General features: G+C 34.2%; 1 protein-coding gene across 1 annotated transcript; it reads left to right on the top strand.

Moving 5' to 3' along the window:
• Positions 1-994: 994 nt before the first annotated feature.
• On the top strand, positions 995-17,869 carry LOC132546728 (casein kinase II subunit alpha). The gene is made up of 12 exons (XM_060210445.1): positions 995-1,474; positions 2,682-2,793; positions 3,361-3,462; positions 6,825-6,875; positions 7,005-7,064; positions 7,626-7,709; positions 7,972-8,082; positions 9,177-9,278; positions 9,540-9,640; positions 9,796-9,944; positions 10,844-10,930; positions 13,454-17,869. Exons 1-12 carry the CDS (start codon positions 1,242-1,244, stop codon positions 13,558-13,560), a joined length of 1,299 nt encoding a protein of 432 aa, XP_060066428.1. The 5' UTR covers positions 995-1,241; the 3' UTR covers positions 13,561-17,869.
• Positions 17,870-18,161: the final 292 nt, after the last annotated feature.

An 18,161-nucleotide genomic window follows, 5' to 3' on the forward strand; every position in this document is an offset into this window, starting at 1 on the left:
GTTCAAAAAGTTCTTCCAACCAATGTCCCAGCACTCTTGTTTATATGTATATGTATTCCGCTTGCAATCTTTGACTACACTAAAATATGGACCTACACTGCAGTTCAGTTTCATTTTTCGAATGCAGCAATTTTCATCCCGGAGTGCAGATTTATTATTATTATTTTTACCTGTATTTTCTTCCGCATATATTTTTGTACTATATCATTCTTCGTAATAGAATGAAGATTTCTTTTGGTGATCATGGTTCGATTCCCGGCTCGGACATGAAAAGGTATGAGGTCACCTACCCGACCACGTAGGTTTTCCCCGGTTACTCCGATTTTCTCACACAACAAGACTCCTCACCCGCTCCTTTCCGGGCCAACATGAGTGGTTAATATAAACTTAAAGCTTGTCTCGCAATTGTCTCCGTTATAACATCGATCCCGTTTAAACAAAAAACCTCGGAATCGATAAAACATGCATGGGATTAAGTGTTGCAGAAGAAAGCAACAATGATAATGATACCTACTATCCATGAATGGTAAGCGTTTTCTGCTAACGCGACGACAAGGCAAATTTTTGATCAACCTAACCAGATTTATGCAAGGATCTCGAAAATAGAACGGCTTATATGTTTAATAAATTATACACACGCACACGTGAGGAATAAAAAGAGAAAATAAATCAAGTTCTTTCCAAAGTGAACTGCTCGTGGAACACCCGCCAAATACCTTATACAATGTGACACCAACATGTTTTTTTTTTTTAATTATTCAACATATTCAGTATCCCATGATTTGAAGAAACACTACACATCAAACACATTCGCTGAATCGATTTCCGTACATTTACTTAACTACGAGATATTGGACATGTTTTGATTGGTGTAGTATAAATAAAAAGGTGAAACCAGTCGCTTCACATTCCGACCAAGGGAAACAACTCGTAAATACACGAGGTAGGTAAGCCTCGTTCCTGCACCTTCGCGGGTCATCCTTGGCAGCCATTTTGACTTGAGAGAATGGAATACGGACTAAAAAGGAAATTCATCGGTGTCGACCTCCTTTGAAACGGTCACCACGGTGGTTTACGTGGCACCAATAGCTTCATTAGTTATTGAACTTTGAGATAGTGAGAGTAGATATTTCCTCGATGTAGGTCTGTATGGGAAACGAAACAACATTTTACATGGTACAACTAACGAGAGTTTCCAGTTTTACGGGAACCGGGAGGGTGCTGTCTCGGGTTCCACGCATATGTTTAGTGTTTGTCGTGAAGTAAACACTAAAATTCTCCTAGTTCGTTCCGTCCAAAAAGCAGTCATTTTTCGTACATTTAGCAAGTACTTTAGGGAAATAAGTCATTTAGGACAGTCAATACGAAAATTTACAAAAATGCCGGCGCAAAGTCGAGCACGAGTGTATGCCGATGTGAACATCCACAGACAAAGAGAGTACTGGGACTACGAGTCTCATGTTGTTGAGTGGGGGTAAGTGACAATACATACATAATACGACAAATATTTGTGCTATAAAGCATAAACATTTCTTATTCTTATGAAAGGAATCGAAACATTTTTTGATAGTATTTCCCCCTGGGCGCCTCTTGTAGGCATCACTTGCTGTACGTCAGTAGACAACGCGATATGGAAAAAATGTTGGGCCTTCTCTACACAAAGTTCAGATAACCTGAAATCTTAAAATAGACGAAAATTTTTGTATAACTGCTGACTGCTATACATATGAACATTTCCTACAATACCGGTCTACTACAACTAAACATCGTATACGTATTGGGTGTGGGTGTATGTTTTCAAACAATGCCTACTGCCGTATAGGTTTCTGCACTGAACATTACATCCAAAAGATGAACTATCAGTATTGGTTATGTAATATTGAGTTAGCATTAAGCTTGCAAGTTAATTACCGAAAGTGATGTATATTGGAATATTTTGGTTACAGTCACTTTGAAATACAGGATGCACAAATTGGTAGTTAACATGTTTTCAGCAGTCAGTAGACCACTATAAAATTTGCTTCTCCCTTTACTGAAGATTCAGTACACAACACTACATACTACATTTTAGATGAAGTGTAAGACATGCATAATTTCTTAGATAGACTAATCCCATAAGTTATTTCTGAACAGAGTTAGGAGTAATTTTCTTTTGCCTCTACAGATAAAACATTGGTCTCAAGTACCTGCATAATTAAGAGTAATAAATTTGTGTCGGTGCTGCATATGGACAGCATTCTCTAATAAATATTCATATTAAGATTTTCAGCAATATTGATTATTTAACATTTTGAATGTTTTTTTTAAGCTTGGTTAGGTAATATCAGGTTAAAAGGAAAGGGTCAGCTAGTATAGATAAACACACAGCTACGGTTGTTAATGGTGTTTAATTTTACCAGTGTTTGTGCTTCCGTGACTTTCTCTTGTGTATATGTTGATACCTTTCATGTCTAATTTAGTTTTGTTGTGAATACACTTGAGAACTAGATAATTAACTTAATAACTTGCTCTTGCAAATTTTTTTTTATTTACATATGAATTATTCTTCTAATTGCGTTTTAAACATCTTGTCATTGTCATTGGATATGTAGTCAGAGATGTGTATATGAAAAATGTTTGGAGTAATATTTTTATCTTATTCTGTTTGATTTGTTATAATGTTTATGTAATTTTCTTTCCAGACAACAAGATGACTACCAGATAGTTAGAAAACTAGGCCGAGGAAAATACAGTGAAGTCTTTGAAGCTGTTAATATCACAAACAATGAAAAGTGTGTCATTAAAATTCTAAAGGTTTGTATTGATGCAGTGTGTGAAAGTTATTATAGACAAAGGTATATTAAAAACTTCTGAAGACCTTCATGTCCCTAAAAAATAAAAGTTTCTTCTGGTATGCTGACCTTGTGCCAAGTGAAAAAAAAAGATCATTTTAAAGTTGTCTATGAATTTCAGTAACAAATTGCAATAGAAATTAGCCATTGAATTCACAGATGCAAAAATACACTTTGATAATGAATCTCTGGCGGAAGTAACTTGATCAGGCTTCTGGTCATTTATGTTTGAAAGCTTCTACAAAAGTTATTGCATCTCATAAATAAAAGTTTGAAGCTCAAAGTTGCAAGGAATGGATTATTTTTCAAATTGTATAGGCAGAAAGATCCACCTGTCTTTAAGTGTCAAGATGAGTTGGACATAATGTATTCACTGTGTCTGATGCTGTTGAATGCAATCTTATAGTGTTATACACCATATTTTCCTTGAATTGTGGATATCATTAGGCAAAGCATTGAAGAGCGTTACATGAAACTTTTCACATTTTGCCGAGGTGTAAACGCTCATTTGTTTAAAAATTTGTTCTAGCCTGTAAAAAAGAAGAAGATCAAAAGAGAAATAAAGATTCTTGAAAATCTACGTGGAGGCACAAATGTCATTTCTCTCTTGGCTATAGTTAAAGACCCTGTGGTGAGTATAACAGCTTATATGTGATACAGTATGCTGACAGTGACTTCAAACTACACAAGAAACATTTCTTTTCACTTCTTTTCTATGAGTTGTTTACCAAGCGCAAGTCCACCACAGAGGTCACATGGATGTGTCTGATGTGATCATACTTGCAGATATAAACATGGAGACAAGTAGAAATTCTGTGTGGCATTGTGACTCAGAATTATGGACAGATCTCTGACATAAGTCATTATAAAGTTCTTTTCTACTAAAACTTTCGACATAAGATAATGTCTGCTGAGAGCTGAAAATACTCTATATGTGAAAAATTTGTTCTATAACAATTTTTCAGCTGTATTAGTTCTAACCCTTCATGACTCAGCTGGTTCAGTTTTATTTATTTTAAATTCCAGTGATTTTAGTGATCATCAGATGGCGCCAGCTTCCATACATACATACATACATACAGTTGTTAAATTTTCAAAGCAGACTCCAAACTGTTAGCAGATATATGCTTTAGTACTAGGGTGATACAGTGATTTCAGGATCTGATGCGATCATGATACATGGCCCATAATCAGATTTGTATCATTGTACATTTACATTTCTAATGAAGTGCATTATTTAAAAAGGTAACTTTGTTTTTGATTATTGCCATTTAACAAGGAAAGTTTGAAGTAATTCTGTTTGAAGTAACAAATGAAAACAAGACAGGATTGATTGAGCTATTGTAAATTTTTACTTTTACATTTGGTGAACTGATGTATCATCCTTGCCATAATGGTTTCTAAAAACATTTTTAACTGGTTCATTCAAGTGATATCAATTTTGACAGTGTTAAGCAAGCCAGAGACTAGATATTCTGATATATGAATGTATTTCTTCATTGTTGCAAGTCCACCACAGACGTCACATGTATGTGTCTTATGTGATCAAATTTGCGAATATTAATATGGAGACAAGTAGAAATTCTGTGTGGTATTGTGACTCAGAATTATGGACAGATCTCTCACAACCTTCATAATTACACATAAACAGGAAAAGTACAGATTTCTGAGAAGATTTTGCAATAAAACATGCCTGAAAAGCTCATGGAGGCAGGTTTATGTAATTAGTTGTTTAGTATGAGATTTTACTAAAAGTAGGTTAACCTGTGAACTTACTGGGAGTTAAAAAATCGGTAAGCAGGACCAGACAATGCCAACTGGGATTTAGAAAGAAGCTGGAAACTTCCCTTTGTTTATAGCTGTACAATTATATATGATTGCATATATAAGTCAATAAGACATTACAAATTTATTTCTTTTATGAAAATCAAAGTGTAGTTTTTATACATGTTTGCCTCCACTGCATTCGTCTATAAGGCTGATCAAAGGATGCCATAAGAGCTCCCAATTTACAGAGCTGTTTACATAGATGGTATTGGCATAGTTTCTACTTTAATTGAAGATAAATTATCTGTTGGAAAGAGTTTGTTATGCTTTAAAAAGAAAAAAAGACAAACACACAAAATACCAATACATAATTTGCTTCCCTGTTCGCTTGTTTGATGTGGAATGCACTCTGTAAACAACAAGAATTACACAAGTACTTGTCACAGATTTTTGACTTTGGTTATTACAAACACTGAAGTGATCCCATTTTCATCTTTAAGTTAAGAGATGGTTCCTGAAATGTTCTTCATATTGACAAAAAAACAAATGAATTTTTAGAGAGAATGTGTATAACATGCCTTTCTAAATCAAACTACACTACAGTTCCTTTTTGAAAAGATAAACGGGTAAAGATATCTTGATTTATTACCAAGTGTAATTATGTTGATTTGGGCCACATTATTTCCAAAGCACTACCAAATCTCTCAGATGTTTGTTTTATCTGTAATATGGGTTTAAAAAAAGATAAAAAAAAATATTGTCATGTGGTTACGACAGTATATGTACATAAAGCTAGGTAAAATTTGATCTCATTTAAACACTTAAGTAACTAAAAGATAACATATTTATTAGTATTGACGCAAAACACAATCTATCATTCATTGACATAACTAGTGTTCCAATATGATTGTTTTGGTTGACTCTTAATCTGGTTTACATCTATTATAAGAAACAAATACAAGCAATAAAAAGGGGACACAACTCTTAACTGTGATAACTACCAGATGTATGTGGAGAACAAAGTAGAAGTAGGGATAGGTGGGGTTTGAATGTACAGCTTTGTAATGTATTCTGTTTAAAAACAGAACGGTGGTGCAATCAAATCTTTCCATTGTGAATCATTGCATTTCTTTGATTCATTTTGAGAATTGAGCAGATTACTTTGCCAAAACAATGTTTATGCCATTTCACTGAAATACTGATATAGGTTTTAATTCTTAAATAAAATACTCCTGATTTAGTCAGCATGCTTTGATGTGTGAATGAATGGATGAAAATTTGGATAGTAGCTAATAGATAGATCGTCAAATGTAGAAAAGTGCAAGTCCACCACAGACGTCACATGGATGTGTCTGATGTGATCAAACTTGCAAATATCAACATGGAGACAAGTAGAAATTCTGCGTGGTATTGTGACTCAGAATTATGGACAGATCTCTCACATAGTAATTATGTATATATTCAGTTTTCTTTATGAATTTTACCATAACCTGTATTTGAATAAAGTAGAAGGATTTTCGTTAAATTTAAGGAAATTTCTAGGATATGGCATTTTTATTACCTCATGTTCACAGATATCTTTTGTTGTGAATTGTTTTTGATGTTTATGGTGTCAATGATTAAAGGTCTCTTTAGATAGGATTCTAGTGTCTTGTGACTTGACTGATTGTTACAATACTTAGTAAGGTCAAACTGCATTAGTTATATGCTTACTGGATTATTTTTTATGCCCTTGCCATTCCATAGTCTTTTGCATATCATAGTGTTGTCCTTGGTTGTTGTCCCATGATTTTTGTTGACATTCAGTTACTCTTTAACCAATATAAATTTAGTACTGTAATTTGGTATTAGTTGTAAAATGATAATATGCAGGTCAAGTTATGAGTTCATTATTGTCAATTTATTCTTTCTAAATTTAGTTAAACATTTTCTTGAAAACCATAGTACCAAAATTGGAGAGGCTTGTTTAACTTTAGTGGTAATTCTATACACCTCTTCAATAACACTTAGAAGATCAAAATTTCTCTTTGATTGCCTTTCCTGTCTCTAACAACTAGCATTTCTAATGCTATTCTTTGGAGAGTTTCTTGAAGAAAGGTATGGAAGTCTGGAATTGAACCATGTAATGCTAAATTTATGACTATTTGATATATGTGAAGCTATTCTTTTTACCTGTTTTTATAGTATTACCAATAAATAATGACAATGGTTTCTTCTTTTTTGTAGTCGCGAACGCCAGCCTTGATATTTGAGCATGTCAATAACACAGATTTTAAGGTAAGTGGCAGCAATGTTTTAGATCTTGTAAATTATTAAGATATTGTTTGGAAAAAGTAATTTTACAACTGTTGAAACTTGTAAATGGATGAATTATTTTTGTAAGAGTAAATGTTTTTTCTTTTTCAGACATTGTATCAAACTTTCACAGATTATGACATTAGGTTCTACTTATTTGAATTGCTTAAGGTAAGTTGTTTTAAACTCTTCAATACATGGATTATAATCACAGTATGTGATATTGTTTCCATTTAAAAACTATTATTTGGACGGGTTTCAGTGATATTTGTTAAATAGCGAGCAGGTGGACAAAGGAGCTATAACTTTAATAATTTTCAATTTGTGCGCTGAGTTCATTGTTTTGACAGGGGTTTTTCACCAAATCGAATGCCAGGTTTCAATATTCTGTGATCTGTTTCAATAGGTTCCTTTTTCTCGACTATCTGTAATGCTGCTTCACAGTCTCTATGTTACAGACATGTCAGTTTCCTGAAAACACAAAAATAGTATCTTCACAGTCCCAAGCTGTTTATAGATGTTGAGCAGTGGGAAACTAAAACCGAATCCCTTGTTGATGACTTTTGAATGTTTTGATTGAAGAAATTCTGTGAAACTGAAAACATTTTCCAATAGAATTGTAATCAGTTGTATTTGTTTATTATACAAGATGTCAGGTCGATTTCTCCAGTGTGATAATTAATTATAGGAACTTGGTTGTTGTATTGAAGTGAGAACTGTTTCTTATTTCAGGCACTGGACTACTGTCACAGTATGGGAATAATGCATCGAGATGTAAAACCACACAACGTCATGATTGATCATGAAACCAGAAAAGTTAGTATACAAAATCCCATTGAATTGGTAACAGTTCTAAACATTATTTCAGTGATCTCAAGTACTGAAGAGAAATGTTTTGCAGAAATTTTATGCTTTGGAGAATGTTTAAAAAAAAAGACCAGTTTGCATCTACATTATTGCATGTTAGCAAATAAAATCAACCACACAAGATATGATTACAGTACAGTGATGAAATATTAATTCAACTATTATTATAACAATAAGACTGATATATGATGTTGACTTTATCCTATTACAGCTGAGGTTGATAGACTGGGGCTTGGCCGAGTTCTATCACCCAGGCATGGAGTACAATGTAAGGGTAGCTTCTAGGTATTTTAAAGGCCCAGAATTATTACTGGACTATCAGGTAAGCATGCTTGTTTTTAAGTTTTATTATGACATTGTATCCAAGTGCTAGGCTTTCCCAGTTCTCATAAAAATAATTTCTGCAAAATTGGTCATAATAGCAATCATTTGCATTCCAAGGATACACTTTTGCGAATGGTATATTTTCAGTGGATCCTTCATGTTATGGTATCTTATTTTCTAGAGAAAAATCTTATGATAACTGCGAAAGCTATATTTAAGTCTCTTAAAATGGAAGCGAGTCCCTTGCCATTGCAAGCTAAACAGAATTAGCTTAAGATGAAAAATGAAGAAATTTCCGTGTTATGAAAATGAATGGTCTTTGTTAGTCAGCAAGTGATTCTTTACCATAGGATAAAACAAATTGTCAGCCACTTAAAACAAATACTAGCCTATGTGATAAGTTTACCTATGTAAGATTTTAAATGTTTAAAAAAAAAAATGGCAAGTCCACCACAGACGTCACATGTATGTGTCTGATGTGATCAAACTTGCAAATATTAACATGGAGACAAGTAGAAATTCTGTGTGGTATTGTGACTCAGAATTATGGACAGATCTTCTATATATCTCGTGTTACAGGGATTGTAATATGATGCTCGTCAATGTAAAGGGTAAAATGTGAGAAACATTTAATTTGTCTCTCTAAAATCATTTGAAAAATTAAGTATTACATCAGTATTAATTGGGGCACTGCATTGAAGATGTGACTGGTTGTGGTTGTCTGTCTGTTTTTCATTTTAACACATTGTTTCATGTTTATATGTGCATATGACATAAAGCATTATTTAGTGAAATTAAATGAATAACCGACTACAGGTCCGGGTCATTCGGTCAAAGGTCAAGGTCAAATTTTGAATATTTCTCAAATGTTTTAGGTCAGAGGTTGAGGTAAAATTGAAATGTTTTACAGGTAAATGTCATGACATGATGAAGAATAATAAACAAACATCAAATGAGAAATCAGATTTAGTATTCTAGTATGTTTACTTCTGTAGGATTCATAGTGCCTTCAGATATTTATGTTCTAAAACTAGATTTAAGAGTAGTGTTTTGTAACAACTCTGAAAATCAAACAATATTTTTTTATTACAGATGTACGACTACTCACTAGATATGTGGAGTCTTGGTTGTATGTTTGCTAGCATGATTTTTAGGAAGGAACCATTTTTTCATGGCCATGACAACTACGATCAGGTAAAAGAGCCTTGTTAACTTTTATGTTGAAAACAAGACTACAGATAGGGCTATATATCATAAATCACCAATTTGCATTTACATTGAAAAGGAATTTTTCATACTTGTAAATTATGTTTCTTTGTCAGGTATTTTGTATAAAGAATAAGGTTTTCTTGTTGATGTGTAAAATATACAGATGGATGATTTAATTCAACATTAGTCTTGACTTAAGAATTATGGAATTGCCAATAGAACAAAAACACTATACTCATGTTACAGCTGGTGCGGATAGCCAAAGTGTTGGGAACAGATGAGTTGTATGCTTACATAGAAAAATATCAGATTGATTTGGATCCTAGATTTAACGATATTTTAGGAAGGTAAGTTAAATTTTTTTCTTTCAAAGAGTTTTTGATTGTGCATTTGTTTGAAAAAAAATTTGAGAATATATGATAAAAGATTGAAAGATTGTTTTCCTGTCATGAGCATTTAATGAATAATTTCTATATAAAGTATTTTAAAATTTCTTTAAAAGACATTCAAGAAAAAGGTGGGAAAGGTTTGTACATAGTGAAAATCAGCACTTGGTAAGCCCAGAAGCACTGGATTATCTAGACAAACTACTACGTTATGACCATCAAGACAGACTCACAGCTAGAGAAGCAATGGAACACCCATATTTTTGTAAGTATAATATTGTTAAAGAGAGAAAAAAAAGTAGTGTTAAATAGATTACAAAATCTATTGATCCTTCTTGAAGATGAAGTTAATTCTGGCTCCATGTGGGGGCGACCACTGAGGAAGATTTTGAAACTTTAAAGTTTTCTATTACGTTCTAGAGTATTTGAGCTTGGAAAATGGATTTCAAATTTTGCTCATATATTAGATAACCCTCTCCTCTTTTGTTTTAGGAAAATGCACAAATTAATATGTTATATCTTTGTTGATATAGAAATATTGATGTAACTTGTAAGATTTTCCTAATGATTTTGTTGATAATCACCTGCTTCCTGTTGCTGCAGTTTCAAAAGGATTTACATCCTTGTGTAAATTTTTTAAGTTTTACTAGTTTTTGTACATCATATAAGACATCATTTACATTTTGTATGATATTGCACAATGTTGACCAACATTACATGTAAGCTTGCATGTCACCTCATGCAGATAACACCTGTAGTAGCTTTATTCATTTGATTTACTACATGTTGTCGTATGTGATGTCAAAAGCATTGGGCACAAACTTGAGCACATCAAATCTAAGACACTTTGATTGCGTATTGCAAGTGAGACACGGTACATTTATCAGAATTATTGTGGGTTGGTATCAAGACTGAAAGGAACCATTCATGTAAAATGGAACAGAAAGAATGGAGGCTGTGCTTGGAGTCTAACAGAAAGATGTAGCCCAAGTAAAATGTTACCATGTTGCTCTTGATGCTTGAAGTCTTGTCACATTTCCTTTTTATATAGATTGTAGTCCATTAAAAACTGATGTTGAATAATTATGAGCTTTATTTGAGCTATCAAATTTTTTGTTTGTTCAATTTTACAGATACTTTATCTACATTTCCTTAACTTTTCAGACCCTATAGTGAAGGAACAGGGTAGGATGCCGTCAATGTCTGGTCACAGTTCTCCAACTCCAATCACAAATGCAGGACAGATAGGAGGTACAGGCAATAAACCGTATCGCTAGCACTCTCTTTCTACAAATATTGTGACTAGGGAAGACAGCCCTGACATGCTGGCTATAAAGCTGTGCAGGGGTAGTACCGGCAAAGGCAGCTAGGGCTGATCCTGGAACAGCAGGTCTCTTGATGACCTGGTGTAACATTAGCTACATCACAAATACATTCATAATCATCCACGGGAAAAAACCACAATTAAAAATATTATTGAAGTAAATTTGAATGCAACTTGAAAAGAAATCCTATTTTTCCCTGGAGGAGCTCTTGTTTTCTGCAACTTATCAGTTGCTGTGTATGGTTTAACTATAACTAATTACAAAATAGATGATTTTCTCAATAGTTATTATGGAGTTTTCATTATGTAATCAACACATCTTACATGTGAGATAAAACTTGTCACATATATGCCTTTTCATCAGCACCCTTTGCAAGAATAGCTGCTTCAGAAATGGAAGCAATATAAAATATTTTCAAACAAATTGAAAAATAATATTCATACAAAATAACTTGCTATGCATCATTTAAAAGAAATGTTTCTGTCCAAGTATATTTTGTAATCTCAAGGTGTTTGTGAATCCTGCTCATGTCCTGTGTAGGAATTTGTGCAAACCTTAGTCCCTACCATTGTGTGCCAAAATATCCCATCAACAATATGTGGATATGAACCTGTGTGTGAATTCCTTACTTGGATTTCTTGTTTGATGGAATTGTAGTGTCAGTACAATGGTTTTCAGACAACTTTTAAGAACATTGTGATGTATTAAAACATGTGAAACTAGATGTATATGGGCTTGCATCTATTACAGTAAAACAACTAGGAGTAGAACTGGAGATTGTAGTAGTTTTGTTGCTACGTGGATGTTAGCAGACAAAAATATTTAATGATTGGGGTTTACCGGTTGAAATACCTTCATGTATCAGAGAGTGTGAAATATATGCAGAAAAAAAGTCACTTCAAAAGTTTTGTAATATTTGGTGTCTTTTAGTGTCAATACCCCAGTTTTTAGTTGTGAGCTTCTAAACTCAACTTTGGGACTATTCAGTTACAACACAGTAGTGGGGGCCAAAAAAAAAAATCTGTTAAGATGCAATAACTTTTTTAGATTCCTTTTTCCAAATCACCCATATTGCCAAAAATGTACTCACAGAAGTGAAATATCAGTGCCTCAGGTGAAGAACATTAATTTCAAATCATTGATTGATCCAATATGACATTCCATTTTGTGTCGTAGTGCAGGAATCATAAAATTTGAAGCTGCATTGATTCTGTGACTAGGACAGGTTTCAGGATGTCTGTCCGTGTGATCACCTGTGATGAGCCGGGGGAGGTGGGATGAAGGAGGGGATGGGGGTTGGGTATCCATACATATGTTGTTCCAGCCAGACAACTGATCAGGGAGACCACTCCAGTGTTAACAATCATAGCACTATCACCTCTAATGGCTAACAGAAGCTTATGCCATTTTCCATATATAACTGCTTGCAGACTGTGTGCTTTTGTTGCCTTGGCTTACATCAGTAGATTTTTGATGATATGTATAAGATAGTGTAAGAGTTCCTGATGAAGCTTTAAATTCTCCGTTGCATCTCAGACATCATGGTGTTGGAAACTGGCATTTGCTTTTGCATGAATTGTATTCTGTTATGTCATCATGATACAGGCAAACTTGTCAAGTCTAAATCAGCATATATATTTAAAGGAAAACATGGAAATTTGAATGTTGTAAAAAAAGATTTGTGAAAATGAAAATATTTTCATTGTAACAAGAAACGTCCATCAGAATATTTGAAAAAAAAAATTTGAATTCAAAATAGTAAAAATTATCTTGTATTTTTATCTTGATGCTTCACAAGTTTGCTGATACGAGGAATCAGTCTTATTTTCAACTGTATGTAGGTTAATGGTATTTGATGCCTGTCAACACAGATTACTTTATTTCAAACTATGCCTCGTGTATGGCAAATATTCTAGTCTATAATAATACATCATACTACTGCCTTGCATTATATTAATATTCCATTTTCATATTTCTGTTTTATCAGAAATCTACTCTTCTTGAGTAATGCTTGCGAATGATCCTGGGATAAATGAAGTAAAACAAAAAATATAAATATTCCAATATGTAAAAGGAGTAAATTTATCGTACAAATTTTGGAGCAGAGCTCCTGAATTTGTTTTACTGGCACTGCCTATAAAAGGTTCTGCTCACAATGCTGATCTGTAATTGTTAATGGTAATTCTCAATTTATTTGGAGAGATTGGCAGTTGAGAAATTTACCCTCACATGCTTATCAGAATTGTTAAGCTATGTGTGGTGCCATTGTATTCAAACCTTCACTCCCATTGAGCATGAATGTAAATCGCTGCTGAAAAAAGGTTAACAATTGGAAATTCATAAGTGCAAGCCAAACAAGTTTTACTTCATTTATACCAAAAATAAGCTTAAGTAGATGTGAGGAGCATTTTGAGTGACATGAACTTTTCTTTCTTTCTGCCCACCACAGGTGCTCCTCCCGCGGTGAACAGCTCCGTGGCAGTATCCAGCTCTCCTGTCATGACCCCTAGTATGTCGCCCCTCCCCAACAGTGCTGCGGCAACAGCCCAGTCATAGGGGGCCAGCAAACGTCACATTGCCTGCCTGTCTGCCTGAATGCCTGCCTGCCTGTCTGTCCGCTCTCAGATCAAATCTGTCGGCTAGTCGGTCTGTCTGTGGGCACATCCAGATCAGTATGTGAACATTTGTGACCAAGTGAATGTGCTATATGGAAGTTTTAGTATCAAAGAGGGCCCAATCAGTACATTAATGATGATGAATATTATTATAGTACCTGGTCTGAAAGTCAACATGTTCCATTGTGATTTAGTTTATGATGAAATGTAGTCGGTACATTTGTGACGATCATGTTTCTCGGGTGTATTGACTTTACCGCTATTAGTGATATTGACTTCTAAATGGGAGTGAAATGTTCAGATTTCCTCTCATTTGCAGTATATATGGTATACAGTGCAAACATTTGCAATTTTTAGTGTTCTGGTTCATGTACTAGGCAGTGTGAGGACAGTGATTTGTTTACGGTGACGATGTACTCCTCACTATGTACATGACTGGGCAGTTTAATTACATAGATGCTAGGTAACTAACAAAGTAAATGTTGATTAATGCAGTATTTGGTGTCTAACTCTTTGTGCTACAGATGTTTTATTGGTGTATATCAATATTTAAGGGGACGGGGGGAATTAAGTTACAGTACCTATTATAGTGAGAGATCTACAGTACCTATTATAGTGAGAGATCTACAGTACCTATTATAGTGAGAGATCTACCCTTTATGTTTCCATAAAATATCACACCTGTGGTCATTCACTTACATTTATTTATTTATAAGAGATATGTATATTGTATTGTGATGTAAATCATTTTATACAAATAATCAAGAACAATTGTGAAGAGCAAAACACTAGCGTTAAAAGTTATTTTGAGTAAAACAAATATTATTTGTATAAACTGATGTAAAACAGTATAATATATTTTCGTGATTGTCTCAAGTAAGAATATAGCAAATCCCAGTTATACTTATACATTGTACAAGTCATTTCTGAACATCAATTTTGAATCTGTATCGGCTTCACTAATCACTGTTTCTGTTGGATATGTAACATGGTATACACATCTGTCAACTCCAGCTCTCTTGTTCTTCACACTACAATTTCATGCTTTTTGATCAACAGTCTGAGAGACCATTAAACTTATAAATTGGATGCGTAAGACTAATTGGTTTGTTGACACCTGACAGGTAAACACGTGTTTTGGAGGTGACAAAATACAATGTGAACAACAGAATGAAGGTTACCAGGGTATTACTATGTATTTCCATGTCTCCCCTTGTTGCCTGTATGGCTTTGTCTGGAACAGTCTCCTCTCTGTCATGTATCACTTCATTTAGAGCAGTCTCCCCTCAGTTCCTGTGTAACTACGTCTAGAGCAAATTTTGTTCCTGTGTCATAACATTTAGAGCAACTTTGTATTCTCTGTCGCATACAGTGCCAAATTTTGCATGTGTGGACCTCCTATGATGGTGAAGTGTTGCATATGATACTGAGGTCTCTTGTCCTACTTCATATTACTGCCCTTTGTTCATCATGCTTTATTTTGTCTGTGTCATGTCTTTATCACCTACAATTGGCAATTTATTTTTAATTTTGGTTTTACCTTGTTTTTTTGTTTTTTTGGTTTAGCTTAGTATGACACAATTATTTATACTATGTTGGGTTTCAGGTCCAGTTCATGGAGTTATGGCCCATTGTTCACCTTGTATCACCTTTCCTCGAAAAAATCTATATTCATTATTGCTCTCTGAAAGGCAGGTCCATCACTTTACATACTCAAACTTTAAATTTTGTGTTATATCATAGTTGTCAGGTCTGATTGTATAAAGATTTAAGTGGTAATTACTGAAGATTGTTGTATCTGTAACCAATTCTTTTGAACAGCAGGATACTTTGGTGATTGATGACATTAAGACCAATCACATTGAGTCTGTATAGACAAGACAAGATAGATGTTTCATTGGTGTCTACTTGTTACATGTATTTGCTAATTAACTGGGTCATACTATCCTGTTGGTTCGTATCACTTGTCATATCTGCATATTTTAGCTTTGGACTGGCAACAGACCACAGTCTTGGGGGATTGTATCATAATCTCTTAATTAAATAGTGTGATGAAAGTATGATAGAAGGGCATTGACAACCTGAGATATTTATGTGATATCGTAATCTTGGGAATGAATGTGTGCTTTATATGCCAAAAAGTGATGGAAGAAAATGTGCGGTTTGTGAATTTTTTTTTAAGAAGGCTGAAACGGGATGATAATATTTAAAGTAATCTTTTCAGGTAGGTTTTTCTCTGATAGACTAAAGAGTTTACAGCCTTGCATTGTGAATAAATATTAAAGATATTGTAATTTTTTCAAAAAAACGTAAAATTTGTTTTTGAAGTGTTGAAAAATTTGAGATGTTGTAATTTCCGAGTGACTGAATTAATACACATGTGTTTGCATTAACATCCTGTATATGAGAGTGCCAATAAATAAAAGTACAAAATATTGTTATAGGATTATGGAAGTTCAGACTTACTAGTCCTGTAATCAGTGGAATCACATTATTCCAGATCCTGTTTTCTGTGTATAGTGGGACCTTGTCCACATCGCTTAAAATGTACAAATAACAACCCAACCAGTCCAGACATAGAGGTTTTAGGCAGCACAGAACCTCAGTAGTGGTGGCTCTATAATTTACATGCTCAAAAACAACCCAGAAGTCTTGCTACAGTTTCGTGGTAGTACAGAATCTTTTCTCTATACACTAGCTTATGTGCTCAACAAACAACCCCTGAAAAAGACTTCTGTGTGTATGAAACCTCATTGGCACAGGCATTTTGCACACAATGAATTTACAGATGTTTGGCTCCCTGTAAGTCCTGTCAATGATAAGTAGCACAAATAAGTCTGGTCAACACTATACGCAGAAGACTGCCTGGTCAATGCATCATGCTAAGATTGAATCTGGTCAATACTTTGTACGGTAGAATCTGGTCAATGTTGGTACCACAAACTGCCTCAGGTCAAGGCTTTGTGTCACAAACTCCGTGTGATCAAGGCTTTGTATTACAGACTTGTTCAGGTCAGTAATTTGTACAACAGATTTATTCAGGTCAATACTTTGTACTACAGACCAAGTCTGGTCAGTACTTTGTACTACAGACCTAGTTTGGTCAGTACTTTGTACCATAGACCTAGTCTGGTCAGTACTGGTCAGTACTTTGTACTACAGAACTAGTCTGGTCAGTACTATGTACTACAGACCTAGTTAGGTCAATACCTTGTACCACAAATTAAGTCAGGTCATTACTTTGTACCACAGATCTAGGTTTGGTCAGTACTTTGTACCACACATCTTGTTTGGTCAGAACTTTGTACCACAGACATTGTTGGGTCAGTACTTCGTACCACAGACAGGTCAATGCTCTGTACCATAGATTTAGGTCGGTGCTTTGTACCACTGACTGTCTGGTCAAAGTGGTAAAAGAACCATCTTTACCTTGTCAATTCATTGGTGCAATCTTAGAGTAGGGTATATATAAACTTCTATAACAATTTCATTTACATTAGGATTTCATTCCTTGACCTGTCATTAACCCATCATTTGTAGCATCAAATTGCTGAAATAACATGTTTTTAACATTGTGAAAAATCCAGGTTGTCATGTGAGTGAATCAAAGAATTTCAAGTATATGATGTTGATAACATAATGATTTTTGATTAAGGTAAGGAAAACCAATACTAGAATCAATCTGGTTTTATTTAGGAATTCTAATGACTACTTTAACAATGATATCGGATATGAAAATTGTTGTTAGATTTGTTCCAAATTATTGCATTGAATTCACATTCATAAGATGGCATAAATCATTCTAAATTCTTTGTGAAATATATTTCTGTGTTGAATGAAGTACTAAGATCCATGTTAGTATCTTTTTTCTTGGAGCTGTTAATGAACCTACCCACAAGTTGGCATTTCCAAAGTGAGTTGGTTTTCGCATACTGAAAATTTCATGATGAAGGTAGTTCTGCAAATATACAAATGACCAAACAAAATCTTATATAGAGTAAGATATTATTGATACACCGTGTGTGTTTTATTTATAATTTTCCTCTAAATGTTGTAGAGGTGTGAGGGTGGGAGGAAATTATTACTGCAATTTAGTGTGGCCTAATTTGGAGGGAAAGATGAAAGGAAGTGGCTCAATACAACTGGTGTAAGTTTCTCTAGCATTTTTTGGTAAATTAGAGAAACATTCGTTACAGTATATTATTCATTGATCTGCAAAGAATTTTAAAAAATAAAATTCTGAAATCTAAGTTGGTTTTGTCTTTTTTTTATGAAGCATTATAACTTGTCTTTGTGATGACAGTTGTCATCATGTCTCCTTTGTAAGAGCATTGGTTGCAGAAGATACATGTTGATAGAGATTTTTATAAAGGCCCTGCATTGAAGGTGCATGTCTGTTTTTTTTTCAATAGCTTACTTGGCCGGAAGGGCCAAATGAGCTGAAGGAAGACCTCGTGTCTGTTGTCTGTAAACTTTTTCTAGAAATTGCTACTAGTCATGGACGACTGACAGGATTTTGACCAAAATTGGTCAGCAGCATTC

Source organism: Ylistrum balloti, unplaced genomic scaffold (genome assembly GCF_031769215.1).
Source record: "Ylistrum balloti isolate Yb309-2 unplaced genomic scaffold, AGI_CSIRO_Ybal_v1 Utg369908, whole genome shotgun sequence".
Lineage (NCBI taxonomy): Eukaryota > Metazoa > Mollusca > Bivalvia > Pectinida > Pectinidae > Ylistrum > Ylistrum balloti.